The sequence below is a fragment of the Pieris napi genome, chromosome 11, assembly GCF_905475465.1.
Source record: "Pieris napi chromosome 11, ilPieNapi1.2, whole genome shotgun sequence".
NCBI classification, from domain to species: domain Eukaryota; kingdom Metazoa; phylum Arthropoda; class Insecta; order Lepidoptera; family Pieridae; genus Pieris; species Pieris napi.
In genome coordinates, this window is record NC_062244.1 from 3,028,807 (window position 1) to 3,046,582 (window position 17,776).

Here is a 17,776-nt window from a genome sequence, read left to right on the forward strand (position 1 = left end):
AGGCACCAGCAGCATATGTATAAATTAGGTACCTGTTTTATTATCAAATTAGTAACTATTAGTAACTCATTACAGGTTTATAAAATAAAATAAATATTTAATCATTTCAACATTTTTATTAAGAAAACGGAAACAGTGAAAAAGTACATAACTGTAAATTGTAGTTGGTTACAGTGTTGCTTATAAACAAAATAATTTACAGTTCAAAACGTCTACACTTTTACTCTGTCCGAAAAATAAATCTAGAGGATAGTATTATAACTATGGTAATTTACTACGACAATCATTGGCGGTATTTTATTTAACTAAGAAACAGAGTAAAAATATAGGATCGCGAGTTCGATACATAAAGCGGTTTACTTTTCTCTACAATTAAAATATAAAATAGCATCTGTTGCCTCATTCAATAATGTCGATTTGAATATATAAACTTTTCGGCCAAGTAGGTGAAAGAAATATAGATTTCCCCTTATTTGTCAACATCCATATCGACATAACTGGTCGGGTTAGGCTACAGACATTTAGATAATAGAAATAGTTAATATCTCGTAATATACACTTCGCCGATAGCGCCAATATTTGGAAAGCGACATCTTTTTTACAAACCGAATTAAACTACCTGAGCGCGCTTTATTGTTAAATAATTTAACCTATCGAAGACCTTTCGTAAAGTATGCAGTTAAATTAAGGCTTTTTGTTAAGACGTAAAATAGCGAAGAGCTAAATTTGTTCTAAATCCTAAACCACTGTTTTTAATTTTAAGTACATATTGTAACACCAGATTTTATGATTTTTTTAAATAAACTCCAAAAGAAATTAGCATGGCCGAAACGTTAAAAATATAGCTCTCACTAAATTCGCTCAGTTTTCTAAAGTAAATAATAACGTTGATAAAAATTAGTTTTGCAAATCTATTTACATATTTTACAAGGGAAAGAAATAATAAATAATATTTCTACACCTTTGATATGAGCATTTGTCAAGGTAATTGATAAAAACCTCAACACGAAACACAGCAAAGTATGAAATGAAACTACACTTTACGAAGCGACAGCTACATGAAGAAGTCAAAGCTTTGTAGTTCTTAGGTTAAGTCTTAAGTTGACCGACTAAATGACCCGTTTTCTTTTACTCGGTTACAAAGCCGATTTAAGGGTAAGATTCAAAGTCAATACTAAGCGCTAAGTATGACTCTCGTACGTCAAAAACCTTGTATATTTTGAGATACGGAAGTCACAGTTCTTAAGTCTCAACTCTGTATTTTACGCTTAGAGTAAACGGGTCGTACAATTGCTGGACATTGTCATCAGCATTTTTAAATAAGTGCTTTAATAATTTAACGATGGAAATATGTACACAATGTTCTACAGCAAGATCACGAATCCAACCTTTAAAAGTACATCAATAATATCGGTAACTTATTTTACATTTTCACACAATACAGGAGGCAATAACACAAGTTACCACGACGCATCAAAAATCTTATATTGAATTAAAATCTCAGACATTCCGGGCAGTAAAATGCGTTTCAAACGGTGAACGGTTTCTAAAACGTAAATTAAGGGGGGCCGTTTAAAGGTAAGATTTAGAGTCGCGACTTACGGCTAAATATGTCAATATCCAATGTTTCTGACACTCGGGAGTCATACTTAGCGCTTAGCCTCGACTGTAAATCTTACTATTTTTTTTTCAAATAACCGAGTAAAAACACTCGTGTTTTTACTTCTTATTACATCAGTGCGTAGGTTAATTCGTCACAATATTTTCTGATTTTCATTGCCACAACTGCCAGCAGTGTGAATTACCGACGTTAGCAGCTCATTTCTAATTAAATTGTTAAATAAAAATAGAAAACAAGAGCTTCAATCGTTGACTCGAAAGCGGTTAAGCCTGTTTGGGTCAATTTTGCCTCTCAAATAAATAGGATTTCAGTCAGGTTTCCAAGTCTTAAGCTAATTTAATTATTAAAACAACTGAAAACTACTCAATACTCGAGGGGAGTTTAAGAGTAGCGCTTGGTCTGACTACTATACGTCAAAAATATTTTCGATTTTGACATACCAGTCGCGCTTGTCTCCGAATTTGCCTTAAGTCCATGTCAGCGGTGTATTTTTCATCAGCTAAATGTGCCGCTTATCTGGTAACTATTTTCTGATTACATATGAATCGGCCTACGATACACCTAGATTAAAAATATAGCAACCAGACGACCTACATGTTATAAATGCAGTTTCGAAAAGCAAAGTATTGGTGATAAGACATTTTTTGTAGAAAAGTGAATACTTTAGAAACACACGAAACACACCAATCGAGTAATGTTTTCTTAATGACTGAACTTTATTTACATAATTTCACATTTATATACTTATTTTAATAATTTATGTTATGACATATTAACACGATTTATACTAACATACACTAAGACTATAGCGATATTGAAAAGGATTCGAATTTAGGAGAACATTCGACTAGCTTTGATAACGAAATTTTTTTATTATCGTGGTTTATATTTAGTTTAAAAATGAGGGCAAAATTCGAATGATATAGATATTATATGAGGTATCGACACGATTTCTGAGGTATGTTATCAACCTCTGGTATTCTTTATTGTAAAAAGAATCTTATGGGAACGATTAAAAACTCCAGGAGATTGATAGATTTATAGGATAACAAAAATCGTGAATCCTACCATTCATGCTTAAAAAAATGGGGGATATTCGCAGTACTAAGCTTTGTAATGTTTAAATTTAGCCATGTTTAAAAAAATTGCTGAAACCTTTCTTCTTGGGGCACTTTATGCTTTAGTCATAAATAATAAATTGAATTGCCCAAAAATGTTTACCTCTTTTTGCTTACTTTTCAGGGAATTTAAACGGCCAAAGGTACCATTACGTGTACGTTTACATCACTAATTGTGTATAGGCTGCGATGAAAAGAGACGCAGGAATACTTTAGTATTAACGAATGTTGGTAAATACGTTGGTACGCACTTCGGACGTACACATATCGAGTTTGTGGCCATTTTAAATAACCGTTAAGTAGAAGAACTAAGAATAATAGGATACAGTTGTAAGTTGCTATATCCCCCATTCTTTCAAAATATAAAAGAATTATTTTGTTATCTGTATAATTTATATCAACGAAGTATAGACTATATTTCTCTATTAAAAAATAAATGTATTCTTAAAATTTAAAATATACACACGGTGCCTGTACGACAATGATCTCACAAAGTTAGTAAAGTATGTTGAAGCAAATTAAGGGTTACGTGTAAATAGCCGATGAAATAAATCCTGTTAATTATGAATCTCTTACGACGATAATAACATCTATTACCGACCTTCGGCGGAATCGTACTGGCACCATTCAGTACAATCAAGCTCAAACAATAAACCAAATTCTGTGTAAAAGTATAACTTAAAAAATACATAACAAATTAGGATATCAGTATCTAGTTATAATAGAGAGAATTAATCGCATAATTGTGATTATATAACAAAAACGAAGACCGAATCACGCCATTCGGTAAAACGAAATTTAATCACATCTTAAGCTAACTTGTTGTATCACGACACGCCAGAGTTCATACGTTAACAAGAATGACTAGGTTAACTAGTGACGTCATTCAGACCTTCAGTGATGAATTGAAGAAACCATACCGCGTACAAGTGTAGAGTTCTATCTTTGGAAGTGAGTCGCCGCGGCCTGGGCGACTGGAAAGTACTGAAAGTCGTGACACAACAGCATAACACGAAAATACACCTCGACAACACTACACCAAGAAATGACACCAAATGCGGTTCATGACATTAAATAGCTCACTTATGCACATATTTACAAGCAAATGTACGCAGAGCGACGCAAGTCTCGTATATGGACCACTCACACGCGATATTCGAGGGCTAACGCAGCGTCTGTACGGGAGCTTCTATTCGCTGAAATACCGCACTTTGCCGTTACTGCAACGGATTATGTCCTCCCAGGCTGAAAAAAAATATTTAAGGCTCTTGAACCATCTGAAGATATTTGGATAGAAAATTACGATAATACTTGTGCATACAATAATTTTATGCTACAGTAGATACCCAAAGAAAATCAATTGTATGTATCGGCTTACCCGTGCCGACGTAGTCGACGATCTGGTGCGTGTGCGTGGCGTGCGGCAGCGGCGCGGGCGGCACGTAGCGCAAAGCCGCGCAGCCCGCCCGCACCGGCACGCCCTCGAGCAGGTCGCAACGTGCGCGCCTTCCGCCGCTCAGCAGCTGCTCGTTGACGTCAAAACCGAACGTGATGCCCTCCATGTCGCCGTGGGCCCTGGCCGCCGCCGCCAACAAGATGACGGGCGGCCGACGATCCGCCACCACGTCCGGCGCCGGCTCCGCCGCTCGCGCTTCGCCCCGCTCCTTGCGCTGGGGCCTCGTCGCGCCCCCGCCGGCCTTGTCGCGGGGCCGCCGCACCGCCAGCGCCGGGTAGCCCTCCATGGCCTCGCCGGCGGGGGCGGCGGCCTTCCGGTCGGGAGCCGGCTGCTCCTTCGGCTCGTCGCCCTCGGCGTAGAAGTTGCACGACTCGATGAGATCGGGAATGTTGTTGCGGGTGCGCGCGATGTCCGCGTACGAGGCGGGCGGGTGCGGCGGCGGCAGGGCGGGCGGCGGCGGCGGCGGAGGTGGCGCCGGGACGGGCGCGGGCGGCGGCGAGTGCGCCGAGTCGAAATCGTCGTTCGAGTCGTTGCTGCGCTCGGACGGCGAGGCGCGGGGCTCCGGCGAGGGCGGAGGCCGGGCCGGCTCGGCGTCGTCGGGCCGGCGTCGCGGCTTGCGGCGCTTGGTGACCGTCTGAAAGTCGGTCAGCTCGGCGTCGTCGGGCAGCAGCAGCGCGGCGCGGGCGTCGTCGCCCCACGAGCGGCGTTCGGGCTTGGCGGGGGGCGCGGCGGGTCGGCGGTGCGCGGAGGGCTTGTCGGTGAGGTCCTCGAGCTTGGTGCGCGAGCGCTCCTCGAGCGAGGAGGCACGCTTCACCTTGCTCTCTTTGTCCTTGCGACGGTCGGCGCATCTCTTCTTGCCTTTGTCGTCGGAGTCGTCCTTGTGCTTGGCGCGCGCTTTGGAGCCTCGCGCGCCGTCCGCGTTCGACTCGATGAATCGCAACACCTCGTTGAGGTCTTTGTTGCCCTGGTAGCCGTCTATCTGGTGCGACTTGATCACGGTCTCGTTTTTCGATGACTTTTTCCGCCTCGGCTTCTTCTGTTGACTGGATCCCGAGGCGGGCGAACTGAATCCGTGGACAGCATTTCCATTTTCGTCTAGAGACTTCTGTAAACGAAGGCACTCGAATAGAGAAAGGTAAAACTTAGAAGGGTGCAGATCTCTGAAGATGTTCTACTCGTAGGTTCAACGTACCTTGTTCTCGTCGGCGGAGGGGCAGGATTCGGAGGCGAGGAGCAGGCCGCCGAGGGAGCTCGTCGGAAGCACGTTGCGAGACAACTGAGCCAAACGGACACGTTAAATATGGCGCCGCATCGAGTAATGCGCGAAACGATACCCGTACCTCACACCATTTATGACGCTTAATGCGAGGGCCGATGGATTATTACCTGCAGGGCGTGGGGCGCGGAGGCGGAAGTGGCGTCGGCGGCGGGGGCCGGGGGGCTGCCCGTGAGGCTGGCCACGGCGTTGTAGCACGACTCCAACTGCAGTGGCTGTACATCATATCACTTAAACCTAGCACACTCACACACGTTCCCTATTCAAATGTCGTAATGGTCGTAGACGAACCACGACGAACGAACTTCGTTTTTACCACACTTGGTATTCTATAATTCACGCAAAAGATATCGGAATATAAATAATTGTTTTAAATTTAGGATTTGATAAACGAACACAACTAACACAGTAATAGAAACGTAATGTCAAATGGTGTGAGATACAGAGCAAAATGTTAAATGCGCCGAGCTTAAGAAAAATGTCAATACCTTTGGATCCACGACGACCGTAGACTGCGTAGTAGACGTCGTGTTGCAACTGGCCACAACCTCTGGTGTTGTGATGCAACTGAATGGAATAGCGGAATCGATCTGCAAAACCACAAGAAATATCTTTAATAAAACATTTTCTTTGGAAATTTTCGTACATGATCAAATTCATATTCCTACCTTATTAGCGATTGCAGATTTTTCTTTGGCCTTATTAGTTGTGCAATCACTATAAAGAAGGTATTTTAAAGCGTTCTTTTTAGAGGCATTGTTCTTATCGGGCCCCGGGTTTTCTTTATCTTTCTGTTTATTTTTCTTTTTAGATTTTTTTTCGACAGAGGTTTCTTTGGCATTGTCGCCTTCGGTGATTTTATTAGCTGGATGATTTATAAAGTATCTCGATTTGAGTAGGCTCTCGCGGATGCTTAGAAAGATACAGGAATCGGCGAAATCAAATGGTTTGTTGTCGTCGTTTTTCGAGAATATTTTGTCATGTTTATCTGCTGCGTCGGGCGCAGTTTTTGTTTCTGATATTCCATATTTTTTCCTTAATTGATATAATATATCGTGCCCTAATTTGTTTTCTGCGCTGTCAACCAATTTTTGTTCGGTGATTGATGTGATAACTTCATCAGAACTCGATTTACTAGGACTGTTTCCTGATATATTAGAATCAATGAATTTGTTTTCGAAATCCTGGTGTTCTTGAGATGCGCTATGTGTATTTTCTTTGGAAATTGGCTCAAAATTATCTTCAGAAGACGCCAAATTGATGTTACTTTCTTTTTCATATTCATTTGCCACCAATTGATGCACTTCTTCCGAACGCTCTTCTGAGCAAGACCTATTTTCGCAGGCATTCGCAGGTTTAATTTTGCCACTCTCCAAATTTGTGTCTGTTTTATTTATCTTCAAAAATTCTAATTCTTTTAAATCATTATTCAAAGTACAGGAACTACTTTCGTCTAATACTTTATTTTTCATTTCTTTCTCTTGATCTTTTCCCTTTTCTGAATTACCTTTTTTCTTTTGTGAAGGCGTACATGTAGAAATGTTGCTTGTTAAAGTATCATTTTTTTTGATTGGTTCTAAACAAACTTTTGTGGTTTGAATAATTGGTGATTCATCACTTTTATTTTTTTTATCTTTGACTTGACATCTCTTTTTCGATTTTTTTGTAGAAGAACTTTTTAAAACTATATTATCCTTAGCATCACAATCTTCATTCAGATCTTCAAAAGAATCGGCATTTTGTATTGTCATATTTCTAATATTTCTTGGATTTATTATCTTTGATAAATTTGGTGTAACTAAACCACTGCCCACCTTCTGAAGTCTTCTTAGGCTAATATCACTTTCTTCGCAATCACTTAAATGTAAAACCCTGTCTCTACTATCCAGCTTGTTCCTCGATGTGTCCTTAAAACTTTTATCAACATTAGGACTATTATTTTCGTTAACATTATTTATATTTTTATTATCACTATCAACAGCCTTTAATTTAGCGCTACGATCCTTTGACTCATTTTCATCCAGCTGAACGCCGAGGTAATCGAGTGGTGGCGTGTAGCGTTTCAAGCTTTCGTACCACATATCCACTCTGCGATTCCACTCTACGTCGACGGTTTCCGTCTCTTTAGCGTCGGAGCCGCGCGGTTCCTTTCCACCGGGTGCCTCTTTCCGTACGTTACCACCACTGTCGCAGGGGGATTCCTCGCGGACGCAGAGAGCCTTCATGAGTTTATTTTGGCCTGCATAGGGGTCGTAGAGGGCCGGAGTGTCGAGACGCCTCTGGGGCGGGCCAGCTGTAGGAAGGTCGCGGTTACTGCGGGGAGTGGTGGTACGCACCTGGTTGGAGGCAGTGGTGGTGGTGACCGCGCGGCCCGTACCCACGCTGCCACTGCCGATCTCCAAGGTAGCGCGCGCCGTGTACGTCATCGGGAACATTGGCTTACTCCGCCTGGGGACAAACGCCATCATTACGCACGGACCGGGGACGGAGGACGTGTCTTAGTATTTAACTTTACTACGATTTTATGGCTTTGACTTGCTTTGCATTTTATTCAGTATATTAAATAAATAAAAAATAAAAAAATTCTAGTTGGGACTATGGAAGATATAAGTTTGACTTTCGTACTATTAAATATTGCATGGAGCGCATTAGCATCACGGGAGTTCTAGCGCTTATACATGCGATAATTGATAAGAAGTATAAACAAATTTATTTGACCTTGTTACAAAGGTAGTTCGGAAACACGTTAACGTCATCAAAGGACAGTTTATTGCATTGAACTGACCGTAAAAATGCTTAGGCTGAATAAATTTTTTTAGTGATTACCTGGTTACAAGTTCGATATCACCGGGTCCGTTGGCATCACTGGCGGACACGCGGCGTTCGGCGAGAGGTGGAGGGTTGACACATCGCACTGTGGCCACGTAGGCCCCACGGGTCGGCTCTTCGCTAAAGAGGAAGGCTGAAATACACATATTTAACGTGACACCTCCATATATTAAGGAACAAAACAGCAATCAGTGTAAGCGAATCGTTTAGGATTAGTCAATCAATATCTAACGTTTGTTTTTATTTAAAAGTAATTACTATTACAAGATTGTTCATTACTGTAATAAACATTCGTTTTACACTATACTATAAACTGCATTCATGTTGAGCTAAGCCATTTTTGTTATACTATTATATTTAGATTATAACAAAAATTATGATATTCCTGAAAGTAAATATATATATTTTTTGGAACCGGCTCTTAATTTGACCAAAAAACGCCTGCTTTAAAATTTGGAAAACAAATTTAGTTTTCTTTACATCTATCTACACCGGAGGGCAAACTCCCTCCGTGGTGGGTCCTAGCCGACACGTTGTGCGAGTGATGGTGTCTGCGCCGAGGCGCGGGTTCCGCTGCCATGGCAGCCACCAGGTCTTGCAGACTTGAGTGATGGTCGCGCCTCCCCGCACGCCCCGCTCGAGCCGCCGCCTCACACGCTTCCTCGTCTTGTTCCACTTCCTCCAGCAACTCCTGACGAAGCATATACTTCTATTAAAGACTTGAATCTAAGTCAAAAGTTAATAAAATCCAATTAATCCTGAAACTACAGACTGATGAAATGAAATAATTAATTCCTGTTAATTAGATATAATTTGTTGTCGGCCAGTGGATATAGCTCTCAATTAATTGGTAATACAATCCAACAAAAACACTACAATCCTAAAGGCTTTAATTTTGTTTCAATATTTATTGACTACCCTCCCGTTAAATATTTCCCAGTATTTGCGACTATTTCAGCAATATTGGAAGTCAATGACGAAGCTTAATAAAGTATATAATAGTTTAATAATAATAAATTTCTATTATTTACACGACTATGGTGTAGTTACCATAGTTAATGGTACCTATGGTACTATATGAGTTTGTTCGCATATTCTGCCAGTCACAATGGCGTGCAAATTTGTCTTAGATAATTTGGTAAAATTTTGAATTACGTATTAAATTTAATGATGACAATTAATTAATACATAATTTTATTACAACGTCATCACATTATTAAACTACATTATAACATCATTAAATTGTATAATATAAATCTCACGAGTTTTATTAAAATAATCATTTTCGTTTTTTCTTAAAAAGTGTAGTTTTAGTCGAGTTTTAATTTAAATTCCTTGATATATAATATGATACGGTTATATTTAGTTATTGCCATAAAAAATGTGTTTCCCTAAATCAATCTAGATTAGTTTGGGCATAATCATATCCATATAATATTTCAAAAATAGACAGAAAACTAGTAGATATTCGCTCGAATGATGTATTAAATGGAACCTCGAAGTTAAGATATTTAGCTTATTCTTGATAAATGCGACGCGAAACTCAACTCAACGAAATATCAGACTTTCTTTAACCGTGACGTTAGGTCATTCCAACGGTGCATTTTTTATTCAGCACGAAGATTCGTAAACGTTCATGTACTTGAAATAAATATCAGGAAATAGCATTGTATTAAAACCTAACCTTTTTTGTATATTCGAGAACAACTTCAAACACGAAACAAACAACTGTCAAAAGGACCCAAAATTACTCGTATAACAATACCTTGAAGAGACTGCTCTTTCCCTCTCGGTCTTTGGGACACTTGTAGGTGATCGCTTCATCCAGAAGTGCTCGCAACTGTCCGTCGTCTAGGCTCTCCACGATTTTATTCTGAAAAAATCACATTCCACTTTCACTAAATTGCCACTAAATTATAATACCAATAATTTATAACAGTCGAATTTCAGTCGATATCTTATCGAATAATCCAAATGAGTATCAGATATGAAAAGTTTTGCGATAATGTTAACATTTTAGCTTTAACTGCTCCAGCGTGAAGATATAAAAAGCATATAACTAAGCATAAAATTTCTAATAAAAAATAGTTATTCAAACACGATCCATGCGTGATTGGAAATTATGTTCATACATTCAAAACACGCAAAGCTATCTACGGAATACCTAATTGAACCCCGGGGTATAAACTGTGAATTGAATTTTAGCTTAAATTCCAATTTACGTCAACTAGCAACAGTATCTGTAATGGCAGCGCCTAATATCGGCGTACGTTATCACAACAATAATAATGAACAACTGTAACCTTATCATAAGCAACACGGTCATGGTCATTTTAAATTTCGAGAACGCTAAATGTGAAACACCGTGGCGTCACGCCTTTGTTATTTACTTCGCTGACGGTTAACAGACAATATTCTGTTCTACAACAAATTTGTTTTTGTTTCTATGTAATCTGACGTATCGTTCATTGAAAGAAACACCGTACTATCCACGGAACAAACCCGAGTGTTAATAATATTGTACAACGCCTATCATAATTATAAGTCACCGACGCTGGAAGTCGTCCATGAAACGTAGTAAATTACCGTATAACTAGGCCAGAAGTTTTAGATTAGGTACAGATAGTTATCAGAACAACAAGTCAATGTTTGCGGATCACGTAATAAATTTCGTAACATTGTTTCGGTCTATTGGTCGCTGAATCATTAGCTCCAAGGCTACTGTACACTGAGGAGCATTTTTAGTGATTCGTTTATTTCTCGGTAATATTTAGCTGCGTTAACAAATTGGTGTGCTTTCTACTAATTATCTATTATTTCGTTTTCAAATTTTTACTTAATAATGCTTAATGACAAACATTAGTAACGGTTAAATGAATAAAAACAATCTGATGCAAACTATTCCATTTTTTAAATTTCAAAAGTAATCATAAAATACTTACTGAAATCACATCAAATCCACAAAACCACAAAATTTGACGCGAGAACGGTAGCGTAACTGTTGTCTCATAGATATTAAATTTCTTAGTATTGTAAACGTAGGAAATAACAATGTTTATAATTTTCAATATAATTATCATCACAAGAAATCTGACCCATCAAATGTAACATTATCTTCGTTATGAAGAAAATTGTGAAGGGTAAGCATATCATTTTCTTGTCGTTTCGCGTATACGAATATTTAAAAAGCAATAACCCTACAAATTTAGAACATGAATCTGAAATCATGAATTAATTTAGAAAAAGAACGTCTTATTGTATCCTTTCTGCGAATAGTGAATAACATTATGAGGTTGTATTAAAAATAGTTGACACAGAAACGGATCATTAAAGTTGGTAATTTTATTCTATGAAAAAAAATTAAGAAAAACCGACACGTATCGTGATTTTATTACAAAATCAAGTTTTGTTATGTATAAAAATATTTTATTTATTAACACATGCATCATATTGCCTTTAGATCATTTTAGATACTTTTCCTGTGGGTGTTGCTGCGCGTGCGACGCGATCATGAAATCACCCGCAAAGTCATTCATTCAGTCATAGAAAGATGAAAAACAAAACACTTTTCTACTAAATACTAAACTGTGGAGATTAATAAAAACCTTATATTCTAAAAATTACTTAGCAGCTAATATCATCCGGATAAATACAAAGCTGCCAATGACATATAATTAGCACTAAATAATATTTATAGATTACTATTTATTTATATACTAGATATATAAATCATATCTAGAAATAAACTAAATCAAGAAACTGTCCGTGAGAATGACCCGTAGTCCATAATACAAACTCTGCAAGTAAGGTAAGTTATAGTTTAATAATTAACTAAATATGCACCTACCAGTTAAATATAATGTGGCTATAAAGGTCAGTGTAAAATCGCGTTTTTTTTCATGCCCAAAGATGCTTTAGCGTGAAACCGAGACAGTGTGTCAGCGAAGCGGTGGAGCCGAGCCAAAATGTAACGTTATTTACGAGAAACACCGTCTCAATACTGCATACCACTTACGCTTTTCGGTAAACACCTATTAGCATGACTAATTAGACTGCTCGTCTAAGCACTTTGATTACTTAGTGAAGGGATTTATATTTAGAGTTTTAAATTAAACACGATTTGTTATATAAAGCAACCTCCTCCTAAGGGAGCGTTCAAGTATTACGTCACGCATTTTTTGGAAATTTTTGCCCCCCCCCCCCCCCCGTGTAACGCGCCGTAACGTTTTTCTGTACCCAGTGGTAAAACGTTTCGTGACCACCCAGTGACTCGACCTAAAAGTAACCATTATGTGGTTACAAAAGGACCCCCCCCCCTCCAAATTCGTTACGTAATACTTGAACGCTCCCTAACGAAGGAAAGTAAACTTTTTAAATGCGATTAAAATAATATTTAGTACATCTAAAAATAGTACAGATAGTTACAATATTGTTCGTTAGTGACGGGTTCCACTACAAATAACGTTTATGAAATATCAAGATTTATCATATTTAGAAAGGCCAGATTCAGACCAATGAAAAAGTATCACTTTTGGAAACTTTCATCTTTAATTATTATTATTATATCAACAGTAGATAATTTAACTTAATTAGCGTTTTCGGAAGTATGCGTCAAGTAATTAGCGCCAACTGCATTGTCTGCATAACGGTTTATTTTTTTAATTTCAACATTTTGTATAAAATTATTTTTGATCATACCTGGTTGGTATTTTTCTAATTAAATAACCAAACATTAAATTACCGCGGGATTAATATTTTAGTTTTTGTTCAGTTAGGTTTAAACCTAATACCATCGGTCCCGTTCAATAAGTCCTCAAGGATTTTGCACATACATCTCATCTTGTATTTTATCGTGAAATATCGTGGTAATATTAAAGGTAAAGTAAGTTTATATTGTTTGTCGAGACATATACGTAGTCGGTCCCAAAGTTCTGTCATAAATGGAAATAATGATAAAAACAAAAGTACTGATCAGTTTGTAATGAGTGATATATCAATTCATAGTACATTAATTAAGGAATACAAAAAGCATAAAAATATTCGAAATGACCTCCCTTATTTAAAATGCAGGCCCTTAAGCGCCGCGGCCAGTCGTCTATCGCAGCACGCACCATATTCGTGTCGATTTCAGTCACTGATTTTTTTAAAGATGACTTCAGACTCTCCAAATTTTTATGTGTTATAGCACAGACCTTCCTCTCTAAGACCTGCTAAAATTTATGGTCCAAAGGATTAAGGTCCGGACTGGAGGAAGGCCAAACCTCATGTCTAATTAAGTCGATGTTTTGACGCTCAAACCAGGCTTTAGTGGTATTGGCTTTGTATGCAGGCGCAGAGTCCTGCTGGAACACGAAGTGATGTCCCGCAAATAGGGTGCTGGACAGGTCTTTGACAAGGCGATACAAAACCGTCTCTTGGTACACTTTAGCACTGGTTTTGACCCCCTTTTCCCAAAAATGAACCTCAGTTAGCCCGTAATAGGACACTCCCAACCAGACCATTACTGATGATGAATGATGTCCATGTTGCACCCTTGGAACTTTATTTTCAGCTTCTTCAGAACTCCTAGCGTACACTGTATCATTCTGTTTATTGTATTTCTCTTCAATATCGAAAATTTTTTCGTCCGTAAAGAGGATATCACGGTGTCGGTTTTTCGCGTACCGCTTAAACAACACCTTCGATCTTTTAAGCCTTATTGCTTTTAGACGAGCATTAAGTAAGTGCCCACTCTTTTTTTGTATGCTCGTAGACCAAGATCTTCATTAAAAACCTTTTTTACTGTTTTCCTACTGACACCCATCTGCAAATCCATCAACTTCTGTTTTCGGACAGGATTTCTTACTATCAGCGTCTTGATCGCTTTGATAACTGCTGGTGTTCTTGCGGAGCGTGGCCAGCCAGTTCTTTTCTTGTCCTCAACACTGGAGACTTCAAGGTACCTATCGATAGTACCGTACACAAACCTAAGCGTTATATTCAAATTTTTGAGCAACTTGAAAATGGTACTCGGCGAGTGTCCACAGCGGTGCAACGCAATAACAACTATTCGGTTTTCTTTCAATGTCCACTCCATCGTGAAAAATTACGGAAAGTTATTGTTTTTTGTTTTAAAACAATAATCAAACATTCCAAAATAGAATGCAATAATTTTTTTATAAAATTCTGCTCGAAATTTAGAAATAATGTGCTAGTGACAGAACTTTGGGACCAACTACGTAGATCAGTACTTCATACTTGGTACATCTCGTTTTTATCAGAAACAAGGAAAATCACTTAGCCTACTTACACTAGCAGCAAAAAGTGTTTAAGGACTTTCACAATTTGCAATTGTTATAGTACCTACCTAATATCTCCACTCCACAACATTCGATTAAATAAATCATGCACAACATTAACAATTAGTTAGCTAGACAATTAGATTAATTTGTGGTATATTAATAAAAAACTACTGAAATCTTAAAAAGCGAAAATGATTATTTTATTCATATTTTATGGCTTTTAATGCAATCGCATTTTGGATAAAATTTGATACAAAACCCTTAAAACTGGTTCTTATATTTACATAAGTAATAAGGCGTAACTTGTCAAACTATATTGCTAATCGTAAACCACATTCTGTTGAAAAATTCATTAAAACACAAATAATAGAGATGTACGATAAAAGCGTCAGCATCGGACAGACGTATTTTTAGGCTAATACTCATTTTCGTGAAATGAAATATAACGCTTTTGGGAGGCGTTGTCTCATTGTGGAGGTGTGTTCAGGGTCATTGGGGAATTGCGTCACAAACTTCGACCCTTAAGCGTTACTGATTATTGAAAAACCTCGAACTACATAATGGGCATACTCATAGTTGAATACATAAATAGTCAAAAATAGCTCTAATGTACAAAATGTATCTCCACCTATCTTCATGTTTCTAGGTACTGAAAATACAAAATCTTAATAAAAAAACTCAATAACGCCGCAAAGCATAGGCTTGATAGATTAGTTTTTAGTTATACATCTTACTCTAGAACAGCTGTAACAATTATGTGTAAAATATGATAAGTGATTTTAAAGGAATTAAATACAATAACAATGCCCTATATACATATATTTATACCAAAACTTAATGTACTGTCAGAAACTGTAAAAACCCTATTTAAGTTATATCATTTTACAGAGAAGTTAGTCTTCTGACACCTTGTCCAACAATGTAATAGTATTTTAATAATATGATAGTCTATGTAAATATGTAAGGTATGTACACTCTTATTTATTATTTTATAACAAGATGAATATATATATGAAAATAAATATATACTTCAGAAAATAGCTTGGTATTTACGCTAAGAAGAAAATAGTCTAAATTTTAATTGAATGAACAATAAAAAGTTATGCTAGATGTGACATTAGGGGGTTTGAGGATGGCAAGCTAACTATTTTCTATTTCAAATGTAGATAATGGTTTACAGATCTTCTCAAAGTACTTGCAGTCTAGATAACTTTTCATAATTCATAGTGTATTATAATCATTAACAACATAGGAAAAAAAATTAAGGTTTAACATGACTTTATGGCTTCATTAACACAATATGTTTTTACATATTAGTCATACTTAGGTCTGAGACTCGGCTATGAAGCTAAGTGTAAAATCCTGTCCAAGTATAATGGTTTGTATCTTATAAATAATATATTATTTATCATGCTACTTACAAAAATTGGGTCCTATATGGAACCCATGTCATCTGTTTAATTAAAATGTTCTGCCCTTAAGAATTAAATGTTCTAATTAAAGCCTGGCTATAAAACGCAATGTACAGCATAAAAATATCCAATTACTATGTTGTGGTATATGTGAGTTTAAGTGCCCTCCCTCTTCTGATAAAAAAGTCCACCTTGGGAACTAATTTTGTAATACCTTAATTACAGAGACAATTTAAGTTATATTTTAGTTTTACAATAGTGGCAAACATATATATAACATCAATATATTATTATCATAAAATGTTACAAGTAATAGAAATTGTTAAAATTATCCAATAAAAAAATATACTTTGTACAACATTTTTATGAAAATGAAGCCAGCATTCAGACAATGCCTATAGTAAAATAAATCAGAAATTTATATATGTTATATTATATATAATCTATATTGCTATTATGTGATAAAAATGTTTCTTAATTATGATTGGAGAAATTTAAGATGTTTAGGAAACATAGAGTATGTGCGAACTTAAAATGTACAATTATATACTTCACACCCTTATACAAAAATAATTTAATATGTACACCTTTATACAAAAATAAGGACAAATTTTATCAAGTCTAAAAAATAATACTATACACTAAACCTTTGAAAATAAGTACTCCTTAACTTACCGTTCAATTCTAGCATAAGCATGGAAGATAGTTATGTACACAGCATCCAATATGTGGCTGAATATAATTAATTGTAGACTTTTCGTACCCATTGGAACAAAATAATAACTAAAAATTATAACATACCTCTACATCACTATTGGAAGGCGCTGTTGAAGACCGAAGTTCAGAAGCACTTGAATGTTCTTTAGTGTGGTTGTACTGAATTTTCGAATCGTCACTGGAAATGTTAACGACAGCTTTATCAGGGGCTTTCGGTTCCTTATCATACTCCGGTGAAGGAGCCATCTTGAAGGAAGAGGAGACAGATGACACAAGTCTTATGACTTTTTAACACTGAATTCACTTTTCTTAGCCAAAACGCCTACGATTTAAAAAATAATCATTGTTATAAGTTTTTAACGAAGTTCGCCCACAGTCCCAATAATTTTATTATGAGATTTCTTCATTTTTGGTGAAATAAAATCAACATTTCCACAAAATAAGCGAATCAAATTTTCAATGACTTTGCTTTTGAAGCGCCCTCACGCGGTGAAAAAAGGAAACACTTTTTTTTTATTCTTTACCCTGATTATTATATTTTTCAGCCAGCAACACTGAATATATAATGCTCCATAGACAATAAAAGATTTAATATGTACAACCAATTTTGAAAAAATATTGAAATCTTTTTTATTACGCGACGTATAAAAGAAGTGTGACGTTTATTTTCTAAAGATATGGTTATGATCACTAACCTGTTGATAATATATGATAACAATTGAATATATTATACATAAGAAATATGTTAAGCCATTATACCCAAATTATGTTCCCTTTAAAATTCCAATAAACATTAATCAATATCTAATAAAAAGATATTTACTATAACAATACCTATTAAAAAATAAGAGGTAATAAAAAATTAAGATGATCTACAATTTGATCTTAAGAATCTTAAGAAAATACAACTATAGTGGAAAGCAATTAGATGAAATGAAACGCAAATGATTTCTTATCATTGTTTTCACCCATGCGTAAATTGTGATTGGTCTTCAGTGAACTTAACTCTGAAGCCATATAAATTAAATAAGTATAGGTATATACAATGTAAATAGGTATAAGAAAT

The 17,776-nt window shown here is 36.8% G+C and overlaps 1 protein-coding gene across 6 annotated transcripts; it reads right to left on the reverse strand.

Annotated features, from left to right (window-relative positions):
* Positions 1–96: 96 nt before the first annotated feature.
* Positions 97–17,219, reverse strand: LOC125053617 (nucleolar protein dao-5-like). 6 transcript variants are annotated; one of them, XM_047655057.1, is made up of 10 exons: positions 16,795–17,219; positions 10,066–10,173; positions 8,781–8,991; positions 8,298–8,433; positions 7,808–7,919; positions 5,960–6,061; positions 5,582–5,677; positions 5,388–5,471; positions 4,118–5,300; positions 97–3,984 (listed from the first exon to the last, which is right to left on the reverse strand). In XM_047655057.1, the coding sequence occupies exons 1-10, from the start codon at positions 16,954–16,956 to the stop codon at positions 3,929–3,931; spliced, it is 2,250 nt and encodes a 749-aa protein (XP_047511013.1). In that variant the 5' UTR covers positions 16,957–17,219; the 3' UTR covers positions 97–3,928. The 6 variants fall into 6 exon arrangements, with proteins under 6 accessions (XP_047511013.1, XP_047511012.1, XP_047511010.1 ...); XM_047655056.1 differs by having other exon boundaries at positions 5,582–5,686; XM_047655054.1 differs by having other exon boundaries at positions 6,140–7,919.
* Positions 17,220–17,776: the final 557 nt, after the last annotated feature.

Excerpts from the sequence above, each read along its gene's own strand:
- LOC125053617 (XM_047655053.1), bottom strand. The coding sequence starts at position 16,956 with ATGGCTCCTTCACCGGAGTATGATAAGGAACCGAAAGCCCCTGATAAA. Across the intron at positions 8,992-10,065 it reads GAAAGAGCAGTCTCTTCAAG|GAGTTGCTGGAGGAAGTGGA; the intron begins GTATTGTTATAC and ends ATGCTTCGTCAG. Across the intron at positions 3,985-4,117 it reads CGTCGACTACGTCGGCACGG|CCTGGGAGGACATAATCCGT; the intron begins GTAAGCCGATAC and ends ATTTTTTTTCAG.